General features: G+C 36.8%; 2 protein-coding genes across 10 annotated transcripts in view; both read right to left on the reverse strand.

Annotated features, from left to right (window-relative positions):
• Positions 1-2,778: 2,778 nt before the first annotated feature.
• sinhcafl (SIN3-HDAC complex associated factor, like) lies at positions 2,779-7,433 on the reverse strand. Of its 2 annotated transcripts, none has more exons than XM_008405261.3 (6): positions 6,839-7,433; positions 5,644-5,812; positions 5,442-5,541; positions 5,230-5,344; positions 4,399-4,552; positions 2,779-4,271 (listed from the first exon to the last, which is right to left on the reverse strand). In XM_008405261.3, the coding sequence occupies exons 2-6, from the start codon at positions 5,769-5,771 to the stop codon at positions 4,103-4,105; spliced, it is 666 nt and encodes a 221-aa protein (XP_008403483.1). In that variant the 5' UTR covers positions 5,772-5,812; positions 6,839-7,433; the 3' UTR covers positions 2,779-4,102. The 2 variants fall into 2 exon arrangements, with proteins under 2 accessions (XP_008403483.1, XP_008403484.1); XM_008405262.3 differs by having other exon boundaries at positions 4,399-4,549; positions 6,839-7,430.
• A 792-nt stretch (positions 7,434-8,225) lies between these two features.
• The window catches only part of dennd5a (DENN/MADD domain containing 5A), a 32,117-nt gene continuing 26,247 nt past the window's right edge, over positions 8,226-14,095 (reverse strand). For all 8 annotated transcript variants that reach the window (XM_017304024.2, XM_008405263.3, XM_017304023.2 and 5 more), the window contains 7 exons: positions 13,910-14,055; positions 12,514-12,632; positions 12,237-12,418; positions 11,816-11,898; positions 10,903-11,026; positions 9,867-10,035; positions 8,226-9,716 (listed from right to left, as the gene is read on the reverse strand). In XM_017304024.2, coding sequence (XP_017159513.1) covers positions 9,533-9,716; positions 9,867-10,035; positions 10,903-11,026; positions 11,816-11,898; positions 12,237-12,418; positions 12,514-12,632; positions 13,910-14,055 — 1,007 coding nt within the window. In that variant the 3' untranslated portion in view covers positions 8,226-9,532. The remainder of the gene's footprint in view (positions 9,717-9,866; positions 10,036-10,902; positions 11,027-11,815; positions 11,899-12,236; positions 12,419-12,513; positions 12,633-13,909; positions 14,056-14,095) is intronic.

Consider the following 14,095-nt stretch of genomic DNA (forward strand, 5'->3'; position numbering starts at 1 on the left):
AATTGTGATTTCATCTCAGTACAATTTAAGCTAAAAGTGCAACATGTTACATTTTAATTAATTGTTGAAGCAAAATTGTGATGGTAAAAATTAAATTGGTCCTTGGGGACCAGTTAGTCTCCAGAGCATATCGTCATAAAAAGTTGACTTAATACAATCTCTTCAGTACAAGGGACCATAATAAAGATCATTACTACAGAGATGTTGGCCCCTATTAGCCTCTTCTAGAACCGTCCATGGGCAAGAAAAGAAAAGTATGGAAGGGCCACTTTTAAAAAATAATTCTGATTTTAATGTAGATGTGCACCTGGGAGCAACCAGTTTCAGAGACAGAGATGTGAATTAAGCACAAGGAGCACAAAATAACTTTCTGGAGGAACATGTCAGAGTAAAGTATTTTCTTAATATGCCAATTAAAGTTAAAATTCTGAGTTTTAATCAATTTTTTTAATAGCCATACAACAATGACTAACATTGACTTAAAATACAGACCTTTGAGGGTTTTTTAAACATATTTGCACAAATAGGTTTTGTTACCCATATATTTAAAATATATTTTTAAAAAACAGCCAGATCATATAACCAACAAAACTAAGTAGAAGAAAAGTTATTTTGAAACTTTTGATAAAATGTTATAACAATTTCATTTTTATAAAATACACACACATACCCACATGTTGACGTCATGGACGTGGGTGAGGACTCCAGCAGCTTTTGAGTCTGGTAAGGCAGTTAAAGAGGTCTCAAAAGAAACTGAGATCAGTCGTTTCCCTGTAAGCCTACGGGAAATAGTCTATAAGTAGAGGGCATTTAAAACAACCACCAACATGCTCAGATCTTGCTATCCAAGAAAGTTTTCCCTTAAAGCAGACCACAAGATATTAAAAGAAGTCTCCAAAAACCCTAAAACAACATCACAGGACCTACAGCAGGTTCTTCTGACTATTGAAATGAAAGTGCATACCTGTGCAATCTGAAACAGACTGCTCGAGTTAACTTTTGTTTGAGGTGCAAGAGGAGAAAATATTTGTTCTCTAAACAAAACATGAAGATCAGACTAAAGTTTTATAAAAAAAAATAAACACAGACCAGGATTTCAGGACTAATGATCTTCGTCTGAAACCAAATCATTTGGGTTCCAGAACAGAGTATGTAGATCATTTCAGGAGAAGAGCAAACCACAAAACATGCAAGCAGAAGTGCCACAATTTGGGATTGTTTCCTGCAGCAGGACCTTGTCTCCTCATTATCACAGAATCCACAGAGAAGTTAATAAGGAAACAAGCAAAAATGTTTGTTCATTTAAACAAACATTTTAAATTAACCAGAAAAAAATAACTTTTGAGAATTGTGAAAATAGTACAGGGAGTTGCACAAGACAATAGATAACAAAGTTGGAGTGCTTCAGTGCTCCAAGAGTGACATACAGATATGTTGTCAAATATATATTGGGTTTTAGTATTGAGTTCTGTATGAGATATAGAAATTATTGCCAATAGCTTCAATTTCCTATTGACAATTCTACCAGAAGAATCAAATATCAATGTTTTTTACTCTGATGTTTACAGATATGGCATAATACAGATGTTTGTCTAAAATTACTTGATACATTTAAAACTTTAAAGTAAAGAGATATGTAGTGCTTATATTAAAAATTGTGGGTAGATTCCTTGAACAGATGGAAAACATACAGGGTGTTGTCTTTTTAATTTACAAATCACAGCCAGTTTACATAAAAGAAGGTTGTTAAAAGTTTATTTCAATAACAACATTAGTGCTGGAAATATTGACTTCATGACAATATGTAATTCTTAACAGTGCTGTAAATTAACACTTCTCCACTCCGTTCTTGATGAATCCAGCTATTAGTAAACAAAGTGCGCCCTCTGTCTGCATCGAGGAGGATTTTTTTTTTTTAATCAGATCAGGCGATATATATTTTTTTGTTTTTAGAGATTTGAAGTTTCAAAGAATTATACTTTCAAAAAAAAACTGTAACCTTATAAAATACACTTGAATAATAGTGCTTCATAATTTCTGATGAACATTCAAAGTTTTTTCATTGGATTTGGCTGCAGATGGGAGGTACATGAATTCACAGAATTTAACTGCACTATAACAAATATCCAACACTCTTTGTCTTGTTGATGTAACATATTGACCGTGTGCGGCTTTTGCCCACCACCTAGTTGTACAAGAAAATATCACAAGAGAACAGTTTTGTTTCAATTTTTATTATACAGATCTACTTTGTGATACAGTATACAAAAAGCATATAAAAAAACCATACATTGCATGTTCAAAGGAAGTGCACAAAATTAGAAACAGACTTTTTTTTCTGAAAGGCTCAACACCAGTTAGCTCAAAATTTTAGTTTAAAAAAAAAAAAGGTTGTGTAATAAATAAATATAAATTACATACGAATCATAGAGAAAAAGGTCAGGTCATTCGTTAAGGCACACCTTTACACCCCAAAATGTACCTTGCAAAAACATGGCAACTTCCTAAAGATAAAAAAAACAGCTTATAAAGGAAGCAGCTTACCTCTTTTCAATAAGAATCATAATTTTTCAGCATTTCACTACCCTGCCGCAGAATACAGTTTATATATATTAAGCAACTTTACAGAGCAGTGCCTGTCAATTACTTTAAGTCGAGTTTGGTTACAAAAATGTAAAAAAAATAAAAGAAAAAAAAGAAGAAAACAGCAACCGTTGTCACTGTAGTACTGAGACAGTATATATACACCATGGCAATAACTGTGCAATATAAGCAATATTTTTAACATGGCATACATACATTTTGAGACATTGACTGGTGACGATAACATTATTGCTGAAATAATAGAGCCAATTTGGTAAAAAAAAAAAAAAAAAAAAAAAAAAAAAAAAAAGGGCCAATCACCAACTAAAAGTGACTAAAAGCCCCAGAGCAATTCTCACATTCAAAATGTCTGCATAGTTTGAACTTTAGACAATTGCTTCTTTTGATGAACATGTTCCTCTAAGCGCAAAGATGTAGAGTAAGTACTGGCCTCCAGCATGTTCAGTTTGACAGCAGAAAACAGATGTTCACAGCTCACTGATTCTGCAGGTGTTTCTCTGATTCCTGCAGTTTACACCTACTTCTGCATATAGCATAAGTCAATACAACGCAAGTCTTTCGAGAAACATACCTGAGGAAATAATGAGTTATCAAGCTGTCTTTTAACGTAAGAAAAACTAAAAAAAAAAAAGAAATACATGCCTTCAGCATCCTTTAAGATGTAGTGGTTTGCTGTTTCATGTAAAAAAGTTTTTTGAAAAACTCAAGAGCCAAAAATGCTGTATTTACAAAATTCATTGAAAAAACAATTTGCTTTACAACATGCAATGTAATTTCATTGGAGGCTGTACAAAAGAAATAAATAAAAACCGTCAATCCAACAGGCAGAGGGACGTACTGCAAGCATGGTCTAATGTGCACAAACTGCTGAGCAAATTAAAACTGAGTGTTTCAAACTAGTGGCTAAAGCTGTTCATGTCCAACGTGTCTAATCTGTACACATTTAAAGAAATTACATTTTTTACAGAACAGATTTGCTAATGATCCTTGTGTATTATCAGAAGCAAGTTGTGCACTAGAAGAAACGAATAAAGCTAAGATGACAAAACATTGCAGCAAAAATGTTGAAGGTTCCCTTCAACACACGACGCTGGTATTGGAAATAGCTGGTGTCTTTCATACACACAATTACAGTATTACAAGTTATAAAAAATAAAGCAGTCCTGATATGAAATAAAAACAGAAATTATTTACAAAAATTGATCATTCAGTACAAAAATAACCAAACGCAATCTAGGACCAAAAATGTAAGTCAACCAAATTTAATCCTTATCCTATAAATAACACTAATGCCCAAAGTTTTTTTTTCTTTTTTTTTAAAACAAAGAGCTCAACTCTATACAAAAGATAAAAAAATACCCATATAAAAATGATTATTACGAGGACGAACATTAACTGATCTAACGGGGAATGAAAATGAGGTCTGCCACTGGAGACAAATCCAGGTGGATGCCATGGATAGCCCCATAAAGGAAAAAGGGAGATTGACAAAAACCATTCACCAGGTTTCTTTCAAATCTTCTGGGAGCTGTGGTTGGAGTGTGGGCACCTGCGTGGGCGTCAGTGTCTTCTGTTTTTTTGAGCTGCAGCAAGGCTTGAAAAGTCGGGGATCGATGATCACTTCTCCAAACCGACCTTTGTAGATAATTCCACAGCACACCTTTTGCCTAAAAGAAAAAAAATTAAAATTATATATAAATATATATATGTAAGAGACTAAGCAGAGTAAAATAAAGAAAATGTAATAAAAATGTGATCTTTTTGTTTTGTGATGGAGCCATGAAGATATCTTACCTCTTCCAGTAAGTACGATCCAGGAAGGAGAAGATGGAAGGAGATGAGCGTCTTTGTTTGGACTCGATGTCAGAACCGTCATCCGACTGGTTGCTGTAACTGGGAGACTGGGCAGGAGACATGCTGGACGTCGTGCTGTGAGCATCTGAGTCTGCTTAAAAAAAATTTAACAGAAATAAACTTGAAAGAAATTTACATTTACCTTCTGAACCACTGGAATAATCAGGACTTGTGGCAATATTTACTTGCCTTGTCACTATTTTATTCATTATATTGAAAGAATGATTGCAGATGATTTATTCTGCAAAAAGGGTTCAAATAATAAATGTGTGCATCAACAAAGCTGTATTTTGAATCCTTTGTAAAACTGAAGCCAACACACAAAACAAGCCAGATGCCACTTGTTTATGAAGTGTGAACTAGAAAATAGACACATTGCATGTTTTATTTAAATTAGCCACTAGGTGCTGCTAGAGATTATTAAACAAAGGCATTTAGTTTATATGGAGATGAAAACAAAAAAAAAAATCTAATGCAGAATGAAAATGCACTGATTTGGAAAACAGATTTTAGGAAATGTTATTTTTTACAATATACTTGTATTGGACATTAAATCACAACTATTGATTATTTTACTAGGAATACAAAATGTTTTAAGCAAGTAGACTAAACTACAAAACAAAGAAGACAATACACAAGTGTCAAAAGAGCATCAGTGCGAATAAAAAAAAATAAAAAAAAGATATGGATTTCAAATATCTTATTTTTGCTAAATTACTTATAACTTTTAAAAATGGAAGACAACATGTTTCTTAATATTGTACTACTTACTTTGCCTCTTAAACTTGTGAAGCTTCTTTAGTTTGCTCTTCTTCTTCCCATCACTGTTCTTGATCTTCTTGGGTTTTGTCACCTTAAAACCTGGGCCAGCTCTAGCATCAACCACCTGAGGAAAAGCAATTAAAAACACACAACAAAGTTAACTTGTACTTGAAAACATGTCACAGTCTACCTCTGTGTGCTAAACTGGAGGCATTACTTACATGATTCCAGTTCTTCTTGGAGCCATGAGGCAGCTTCTTCCATCTCTTCACCAGCAGAACGCAAGCATTACAAATGTCTCCAACACGATCTTCTGAGAGTCTAAAATTAATGCAACACGAAAAGGGTATTTAGGTCTGAAACCTCTGCAAGCAACTATTACTGGCGTGTAAATGTATGATATGATGGAATAAGAGGTTGTACCCAAAGCACATCCTGAAGGTCTCTTCATATCTGCTGCTGTCCGTGAAGCGTGAACTAGAGGACTTGGTCTTACAGATGCAACAGCCGTCATTACTCCGGTAGATTTTTGACTTGTGAAAGCCAAACATCCTGAATTTGTTGGTCGGTGCAAGTCAAGGAAAGAAAACTCCTGGAAATGTAAGAAAACACGATCCGTAATGGTCTCGGTGCTCGCTGGTTTCTGATCAGCATAGATGTCTGCACACAGTTGTGCTTTCTGCTATTAAAAGGGGGCGGTCCGTACACGCACACACATACACAGAAATATTGAAACCCTTTTAAACCTTTAATAGCAAATCTTACGAATACACAGATTTAAAGTGTCAGGTTGTGAAATTAAAATCTCAAAAACACCAAAAGCAGCATAACAATACTTGAAAAAATAAAAACACTTTGTTTCATGATCTTACGGAGTTTTAAAGCCAAACACCAAACTAGCACAAGGCAAACAATAGTAACATGAATCTAATGTTATGAAGGGATTTTATGGCATAAAAACTAAACTTTAGGTCGAGTTAAGTGAACCGAGTTGTTTGAAATTTTATCCTAAAACACAACTGTCTGGGACGTTACACTCACAATCACACGAGTACCGCTTTATCCGCAAAATGAGCGGTAATGTTGAACACAAATGTGGACGACAAAAGAGAATAAGCTAGTCTTTATATGTAACTTCAATGCATGCATCTGCTACGGGACTTTGTTAAGCGGCGGATCTGTCTGAAGTGGGTGCCCCAAACAAAAAGCGGGCAGCTGCACTTTCTGAAACCAAAGACAAAAAGCTACCGCAATATTTAAACAACTACATTTGGACACACTTAATGCAAGGTTTTAACTCCATAGATAGAAACACAGAGTTAAGGCAGACACCGTCTTCCCCTTCAGATTAAAACTTTTTGTCTGCGAGTGCGCCAAATATGGCTCATTGTTGTTAGCCGTTAGCATGAGTGCTAGCCGACGAGGCCACGCTCTCGTTCACTTCCACGTTATCCCATTGTCGACATGGTAAGTCTTTACACGTTTAACCCAAAACGACAACGAACGCAAACGACAGGACGCCAGAACCTTACAATATGGCCGCAAGTTCCACATATAACAAGTGTGTAAAAGTCAAAATAACATAAACCTTGTACAAAGAAAATAACAGTGTACTTACTGAACAAAAACTTTGAATCTTCACCGTCCTCTTTTCACGTACTGCGCATGCTCTTACTACTGCTGCATACAGCTGGTCATTAGAATGTGTTTTACATAAAAAGCTGGAATGAAAGGGCGAGCGGACAATGACCATATAAGGAGTGCAGCCGTTGGGTTTGAACCTGGGCTCGACCAATCTCCACCGTCTTCTCGTACTCTTCAGACAACATGAATGATGGGAGGCGTAGTGAATGACGGCGGGAAACACGGCTACGTCAGTGATGAAGGGCCTCTTTTTGAACTCATAGTCCCATAAGCCACCTGGCCCGAGGCTTCAAAGAAAAACAGCTCCCTGACATGGCGCGAACGACTTTGTTTACGTTTTCACAGCTGAGAAAGCGCATTCAACAGAGAATATAACTGATCATTAACGCCTTGGCATGAGATATGAAACCATAATATACCTTTAAAGATACAAGTACTGGTTAGCTATTGTAAAACACCGATTTAGCAGTATTTTGGACACGTGTTAGCTATTTCAAGCAAATAAGGGAATTCAAAACAGCCAGATTGGGCAAATGTACAATTTTAAACAGAACAAGCACCCAAGCAAATAACGATTATATATTACTGAAGAGTAACAACCATACGTAACACTGCTTAGGAAGTTTAAACAAGTCATTTTTTATACAACATAGACTATGTTCCGTATTGCAAAAAAGTAAACTGTTAAAGTAGTCATATGTTGACAGTTTTTTTTAAAAATAAATCAAAAACATTTTAAAAGAAACAGTCCTTAGCATCATCTAAATAACTTTTAGATTATACAATTATAAATGAAGGCAAACCTTTTTAAAAGCCTCTGGTCCCTCAATTTACTCTGAAATCTGCACATGGATACTGGCATAAACCAGGTGAACAAATGGACTGTAAATAATATTCTGCCTTTATGTCAGTTCCCCTTGATAAAATGTTGCAAATGTATATCATTTAAAACATTGAGCTTTCATTCCTTTTCCACAAGACAATATACTTGAATCCTTATATTAAATTAGAAATAAATGTTCATGTAATCTAGAGCTAGAGGAAAGATTAGGCATGTGCTTGCCTCCTAAATAAATTTCTGACACATACTCAAAAAAAAAAAAAATCTAGTTATTTGACATTCTCTTAGACCAAAACTTAAAGAATAAGCACTGGTTTTATTATTCACAGAAAAAAAAAAATCAAAATGATACTTAAGATTGATTTATTCATCATTAGTAACTTCAATCTCTAAAGGAAAATAAAAAGCTGTTTTTGAGATCAATAAAGTGATTGCCGCACTTAATTGGTCTCAATTAAGTGTTACCATCTTCTGACTTGCCAATGGTAACATACCCTTTTGAAATAAATGAGGTCCAGAGTAATGCTTTACAGATGCTTTATTCTTAATATTTTTACACTGTACACGGTTGCTCACTTAGTAAACACTACATTACACAAGTATGTCAATAAATGTACAACTGTACTGGAAAAGAAAAATATATATCTCCCAAGATGCTTTTGTGGGTCGTACACAGATGAGTACAACACAGTCATTCCAGACGCCGTTGGCACACACAAAAAAAAGTCCGTCACATATCAAATCTCTTATTCCGCAAGATAAAGTCCAATCCTATGTAAATGGAGAGAGCTCGGTAATATCTCAGTTTTCTCTTGTAGTTATTGCATAGCAAGAAACCATGATGACAAAAACCAGGAACAAGTGTGGGGAAATAAAACCGTTCTTTGAGCTCCTCGCATAGTTATCAGGAGGTCAGAAGTCAGCACAGGAACTACTCAGGTCATCACGTTGTAGTTCAAAGAACTGAGTACATGTAGTGTAAGGGCTGCAATGATGGTAGAAGGAAATGGCTGCAGGGAGGTATTTACACTGAAGGTTGAAGTTGTTAACTTTGCAAAAATAACAGGGTCAAGCATCTCTTGGAGCACTCTGGAACACAAGACTTGGTTTTATTTTCCTGAAACCAACTGAACATACCATTCGTCACTAGGAGCAGGCTCAAGCCATACTGTCTCATTGTGATAGGAGTTCCTTTTCTTCGACTGAAGGTATTCCAAATAAAAATATTTGCATACATATATGTATGTTTGCTTGGGAAAGAGTCAAACAAAAAAAAAAGAAAATCGCCTACCACTCTATGAGCCACCCTGCCATGGGCATACTTATAAAGCATACTTCTACATCATTTGCTTTAAACTCTGCGTTATGACATTTAAAAATCAGATTTGACAACAGAGCAAGCAACTGCACCGATTTAACAAAATAATACTGTTTTTATCTGAAAATATATTAACAGTTTTAATCCTCACTTTCCCTTAAATAGAACCGCTGTCATCAAGTCACGGCAACAATGAAAATATTGAGCTTTCAGTAAAACATTATAGCACAAGGTCATCCTCAATGTTGTGAAAACCATGGTCCATAATAGAAAACATAATTCTTCAACATCTAATGGCATCATCATCATCATCATCGAGGATAAAAATAAATCTTGAAAGGCTCATTGCACTTAACATATGGCAAATGTGACAGTAGCTTCAGGAAGCCAGAAAGTGTTCTTTGTTCAAGTCTGTTCCTGCATTAAAAAAAGTTCAGTTATTCTTTTCCTCTTAGTGGTCCTCTGTGATATTCCTGTTGGGTACGACTGGTGGAGAGTGTGGTTTGGTTTCAGATGCCAACTCCTTTGACTAACGAAGCCTCCAGGGTGATGTTGAACTCCTGCAGAGTCTGTAGCACTCGGATCAGAGAGTTTACCAGTGAGCGGTCCTTAATGAGTGCACTGTCCTCATACATCTGGGAGGTGATTGGACAATCTGCAAGCAGAGCGATCCAGTGATGCAGCAAATGGTCCCTGTGAGAGGAAGAGACAAACACGCAAAATCAACGGAGCAGCCTTTCGGGAATCCAGAAAACATTAAAATGGGCAAAAATCCTCATTACAAACATCCAGCAAATTATCACGAGTTTTAACAGTGTACGTTGCTTGCTCCCTTTTACTCACCTTGCTCCCAGACAGACAAGCATCTGAAACTTCCCGTCCTTGCCAATGTTTCTCGACGTGCTGTTGATGGCTCGCATGAAGCGGCAGAAGTGGCGCACTCTGGTTTGCCAGTTTTCATCTGGAGTCGCCTCCCGTTGCTCAGCACTTTCAAAGTACACTTGTGCCTTCTCTGTTGAAGGGTTAAAATCATCCAAAGACATTACTCACTGCACAGTCATATGCATGAATAAGTAGCCTATTTAAAGCAATCACTCAAGTTAAAACAGAAGTAATTTGTTTTATGTTTGTAGTGTTTCAGAGAGACATTTTTACACAAATCTTAACTAAATTGTTGCTTTTGATCCAACCAATTCATCAAGCAATTAATTAGCTGCAGTGGGACTGGCTGAACTGTCAACCTTGCATTGCTTGCAATAGAGAATTTTATTTCAAGGCAAAAATACAATAAATAGTAAATTTCAAAACACTTAATAAGACACAGGAGAGCTTATTGTTATGCTGAACCGGTCCATGCAGCCATGGAAGGCCTTTATGCTCTCATTGAAACCATATAAACATGTTTTGATCTAGATATAAAAACAGCATATTGTTTAAGCTGGCCTCATGTGCCATTACTCATAACATTTTCAACATCAACCACAGCATTTTACAAAAGAGCCAAACAGAAAATGCAACAAAAGACCAAGGAAACAAAAAATGCTCAATTCACAAGTCAAATTGGAAAACATTCATCTTTTTGTTGTGGGTTTTGTCAAGAGTTTGTGTTAGAGAATTTGCTATATTTATTGAGAAATATTCAGAACCATATCATGGTATTTCTAAAGTTTGCATCTACTATCATGATGTGCATCTCTGCTTTATCCGTTATCCCCTTGTTAAATTTAATGCATTTTCTGCAGCTACCTTCATGTCCTGTCAATTTCAAATTCCTTAGTGTTGCTACTTTCGAAATGTACGAGTTTAATACTTGCTTTATTCTCTAATGCTAGGGGGAAAGAAAATTAAACCTCCAGTCTTAGAAAGCTCAAGTTCCTACCCAAAAAGTCCCAGATGAAGACGTTCTTAAAGAGTCGAGGTGATTTAAAACCGTGCTGGAAAACTTGCTCCAGAGCCCAGACGAGACCGTACTCCCCACACAGCAGCAGCGTCAGACTGCCTCTCTGTGGAGGGAACAAATGCATGGAGTTGGAGAGGATTCAGAGAACAAAACACAGCTCTTTGAGTAAAACACCACAAGACCAATCTACTAAAAATATGAAATCCTTCGCAAAATATTCCACAAAAATAGGACTGCGGGTGTTTGCACCTCACACCAATATTTAAACTATTCGATTTATGGTGACTCTTAATTTTCTTGGTTTGATTTTTTTTTATTTTATTTTTATTTTTTTACATAAATGTCATGGATGACTGCATCAGCAATCTGGATGTGGTAACAGACTTGGTGAAACAACCAAATGAAAATTTGACTAATTTGAGAAATAACTTAGTTCTCGTTAGGTTCCTTTGTTCTTTTGGTCTCTTAAAAAAGGTGGAGTGAGAGTTAAGGGGATTTCCCCATAAAGGCCCTTTGTTCTTTTCCAACAGTGAGTTAGTGATCAACCCTACAATCAAGTGTTAGATTTTAATGCTCCTAAATAATCCTCACTGAGCATCTTCCTTTTAATTGAAGACGTCAACTGAACCTGCATTCACTACACAATAATTAGTGGTCTTTTTTGTTTTTGTACAGATTCACTGAAGGAGCATAAAAAAAAGAAGAAAAAAAAAGACAACAGATAAAATTTAGAGCAAAACAAAACAGCAGTATTATATTTGAATTTCCCACTGTAGCCCTGAGTAACTGAAGGTTTAGTGGAGTCGACGGGAGCACACGGGCGCGTTTTTCTTCATACGTGATGAATAATAGAACTACGTGTTCGGGCCTGTCTAGACTGCTCATCTCTCACCTCCTTCTCCGGCTTGTGGAAGTGTTTCACGATCCCATTGATGGCCTCTCCCACTCCCTCCTGGATCTGGCCTGTGTTCAACTCTGAAAGGGGAGGGGAAAAGTAAACAATGATGCTCTTAAAAAAAAAAATAAAATAAAAAATAGACAGAAGCATGATCAGGCAGGCAAATCCCCAACCGGGTTTTATCTCTCGATCATTTTGTTTTGTCATTCATGCATTCATTTCTGTGATGGCTGGAAATCACACGATGATCAACATAATCCTTAAAGGAGCATCTTAATAAAACACAGAGGCGGAAAAAATTATTTTAATAATTTTTCCCCCCTTACAATTTTATTTTAATAAAATTATTTATTATTTATTAAAATTTTATTTTAATAAAATTGTAAGGTATGAGCAATGAGGATGGTTAACTGACTGGGTTTGCTGCTTGGTGAGATGGTAACAAATCTCCTCATCATCCCTGGAGATTGCTGCATGGGTGGTGTGCGGCACATCCTCTCGTCATTTTCAGTAGTGGGGGTCATCAGCTCTCCCACCAGTATCCTCTCCAGACTACCATCATCCACGCCTTTCCCCAACCAGCGACCGCATGGAAACCTAACACCAAGCACAGAGAGCTGGTTAAAAGGAGAAAAAATATATTTTTTTAAATGATACTAGATTTTTTTTTTTTCCCTTTGAGTCCAACTTACTTGTAAGTGTGCCCTGTGATCTCGTTCCGGACCACGACGCACTCCACAAGCCACTTGGCGTACAGTCCCGAGTTGTCATGACCCATTTGTACCGTTGTAAGCTTTCCCAGGTTCTGACACTAAAACACAAAGAACCACAACAATGTTAAAACGTAGAAATTAAAAAAAGAAAAAGCAAATTTATACATTCACCCTCTCTGGAAGAGAGCAAAACGTAAAATCAAACACGATCGTCATCAACTTTTAGAAAACAAACTTGGTACCTTCTCGCATTCTGTTGATGTCTCAAATAGCATTGTTAATTTATATTACATTTAATGTTTATGTTTTTATATTATTGCTACTGTACAGAGAACAACAACCAAGACTGGCTCCAGTCTTGACGTGATCCTCTGTACTGCTGCGTGTTTAGGGGTGAAGCTGAGTTCCTGGCCCATATTAAAGCGTTAAGGATAAACACTTTCAGGCTAGGCTTCAGAAGCTTTTTTTAACCACAGCAGTGTGATTGTAAAATGGCACCAGTTGCTGTAGTCAATGAGCAGCTGTTAAGATGGTAAAGGAGGTCCTTGCTGAGCAGAGTTGGTAAGGAAGTGTGAAGTGGGGGGAGGGGTCACCGCTTTATCCTCACAGGAGATCATGAGTGAACAACTCAAGTGGTTTAAAAGAGGAGCTCCCTTATACAACCATATTGCAGAACTGTTCTGTGAATAAGACCTTAAAAGCAGATTGAAGTCAGGCTCTGTTCTGGCTTTAGGATGCGTCCTATTTTCTTCAGATTCAAATGTACAACTGTGAGGGTGGGCTGGTCACACCTGGCGTGAGTATCCGTCCCGAGTGATCAGGTTCTACATGCAAATAAACCCATGATGTTACAAAAATCTCAAAAAAAGATCTCGGGTGTCTTTATTAGGTAATCTAACAGTTTTAATGTGAGAAAGGAGAATACAATGCTTAGAGTCTATACAGAGCACACAAAAAAAAAAACTCAGACACCTCAATCACAGACTGGAAAGCTGTCAAACAAAACACTATACTAGGAAGATAGACACATAATGAGCACTTTTACCAGACAGCAACAGTGGGCAGCTGCTTTTTCTTGTTTCAGGGAGTTCACTGAAACCTTTACACTTAAGAAGAGTAAACACAAACTACACTCAGATTGCTAAACTAATGCAGTTAAAACATCTCGCATCAAAACAAACACGCGGTGGAGAGGATTTGAACAGGTACAATCATCCCCTTAGAAGTCTAAACAGTTTAACATAAATAAAAAGAGCACCGCCTTTTGAAAACAACTTGCGAGCCTTCACTGTTGCCATGTTATTGCACTTCTCACAGATCTGATTTTATTAACAAACAAAAAAAAGATCAATGTTTTAGCAGTCAGGACACAAACCTCAAAAGTGATCTCCAAGGTGTTTCTGGGGACCTGCAGGACTCCGGTCTCTGACAGCTCCCCGGAAACACACACCCAGGGGTTGGCTGTGAACATGGAGCCACCAAGCTTCTTGCTCGGCACGATCACCACGTGGTAAGGGATCACTGGCAGCCGGAGAGAAGGGAAACGTCGTTCTGGCAGCTC

Source organism: Poecilia reticulata, chromosome 3 (genome assembly GCF_904066995.2).
Source record: "Poecilia reticulata chromosome 3, P_reticulata-male-v2, whole genome shotgun sequence".
NCBI classification, from domain to species: Eukaryota; Metazoa; Chordata; class Actinopteri; order Cyprinodontiformes; family Poeciliidae; genus Poecilia; species Poecilia reticulata.

Coding starts and splice junctions, on each gene's coding strand:
- sinhcafl (XM_008405261.3), bottom strand. CDS start 5,771: ATGTTTGGCTTTCACAAGTCAAAAATCTACCGGAGTAATGACGGCTGT. Junction 5,345..5,441: donor CCAAGAAGAACTGGAATCAT/GTAAGTAATGCC, acceptor GCTTTTCCTCAG/GTGGTTGATGCTAGAGCTGG. Junction 4,553..5,229: donor TCACAAGTTTAAGAGGCAAA/GTAAGTAGTACA, acceptor ATTTTTTTTAAG/CAGACTCAGATGCTCACAGC.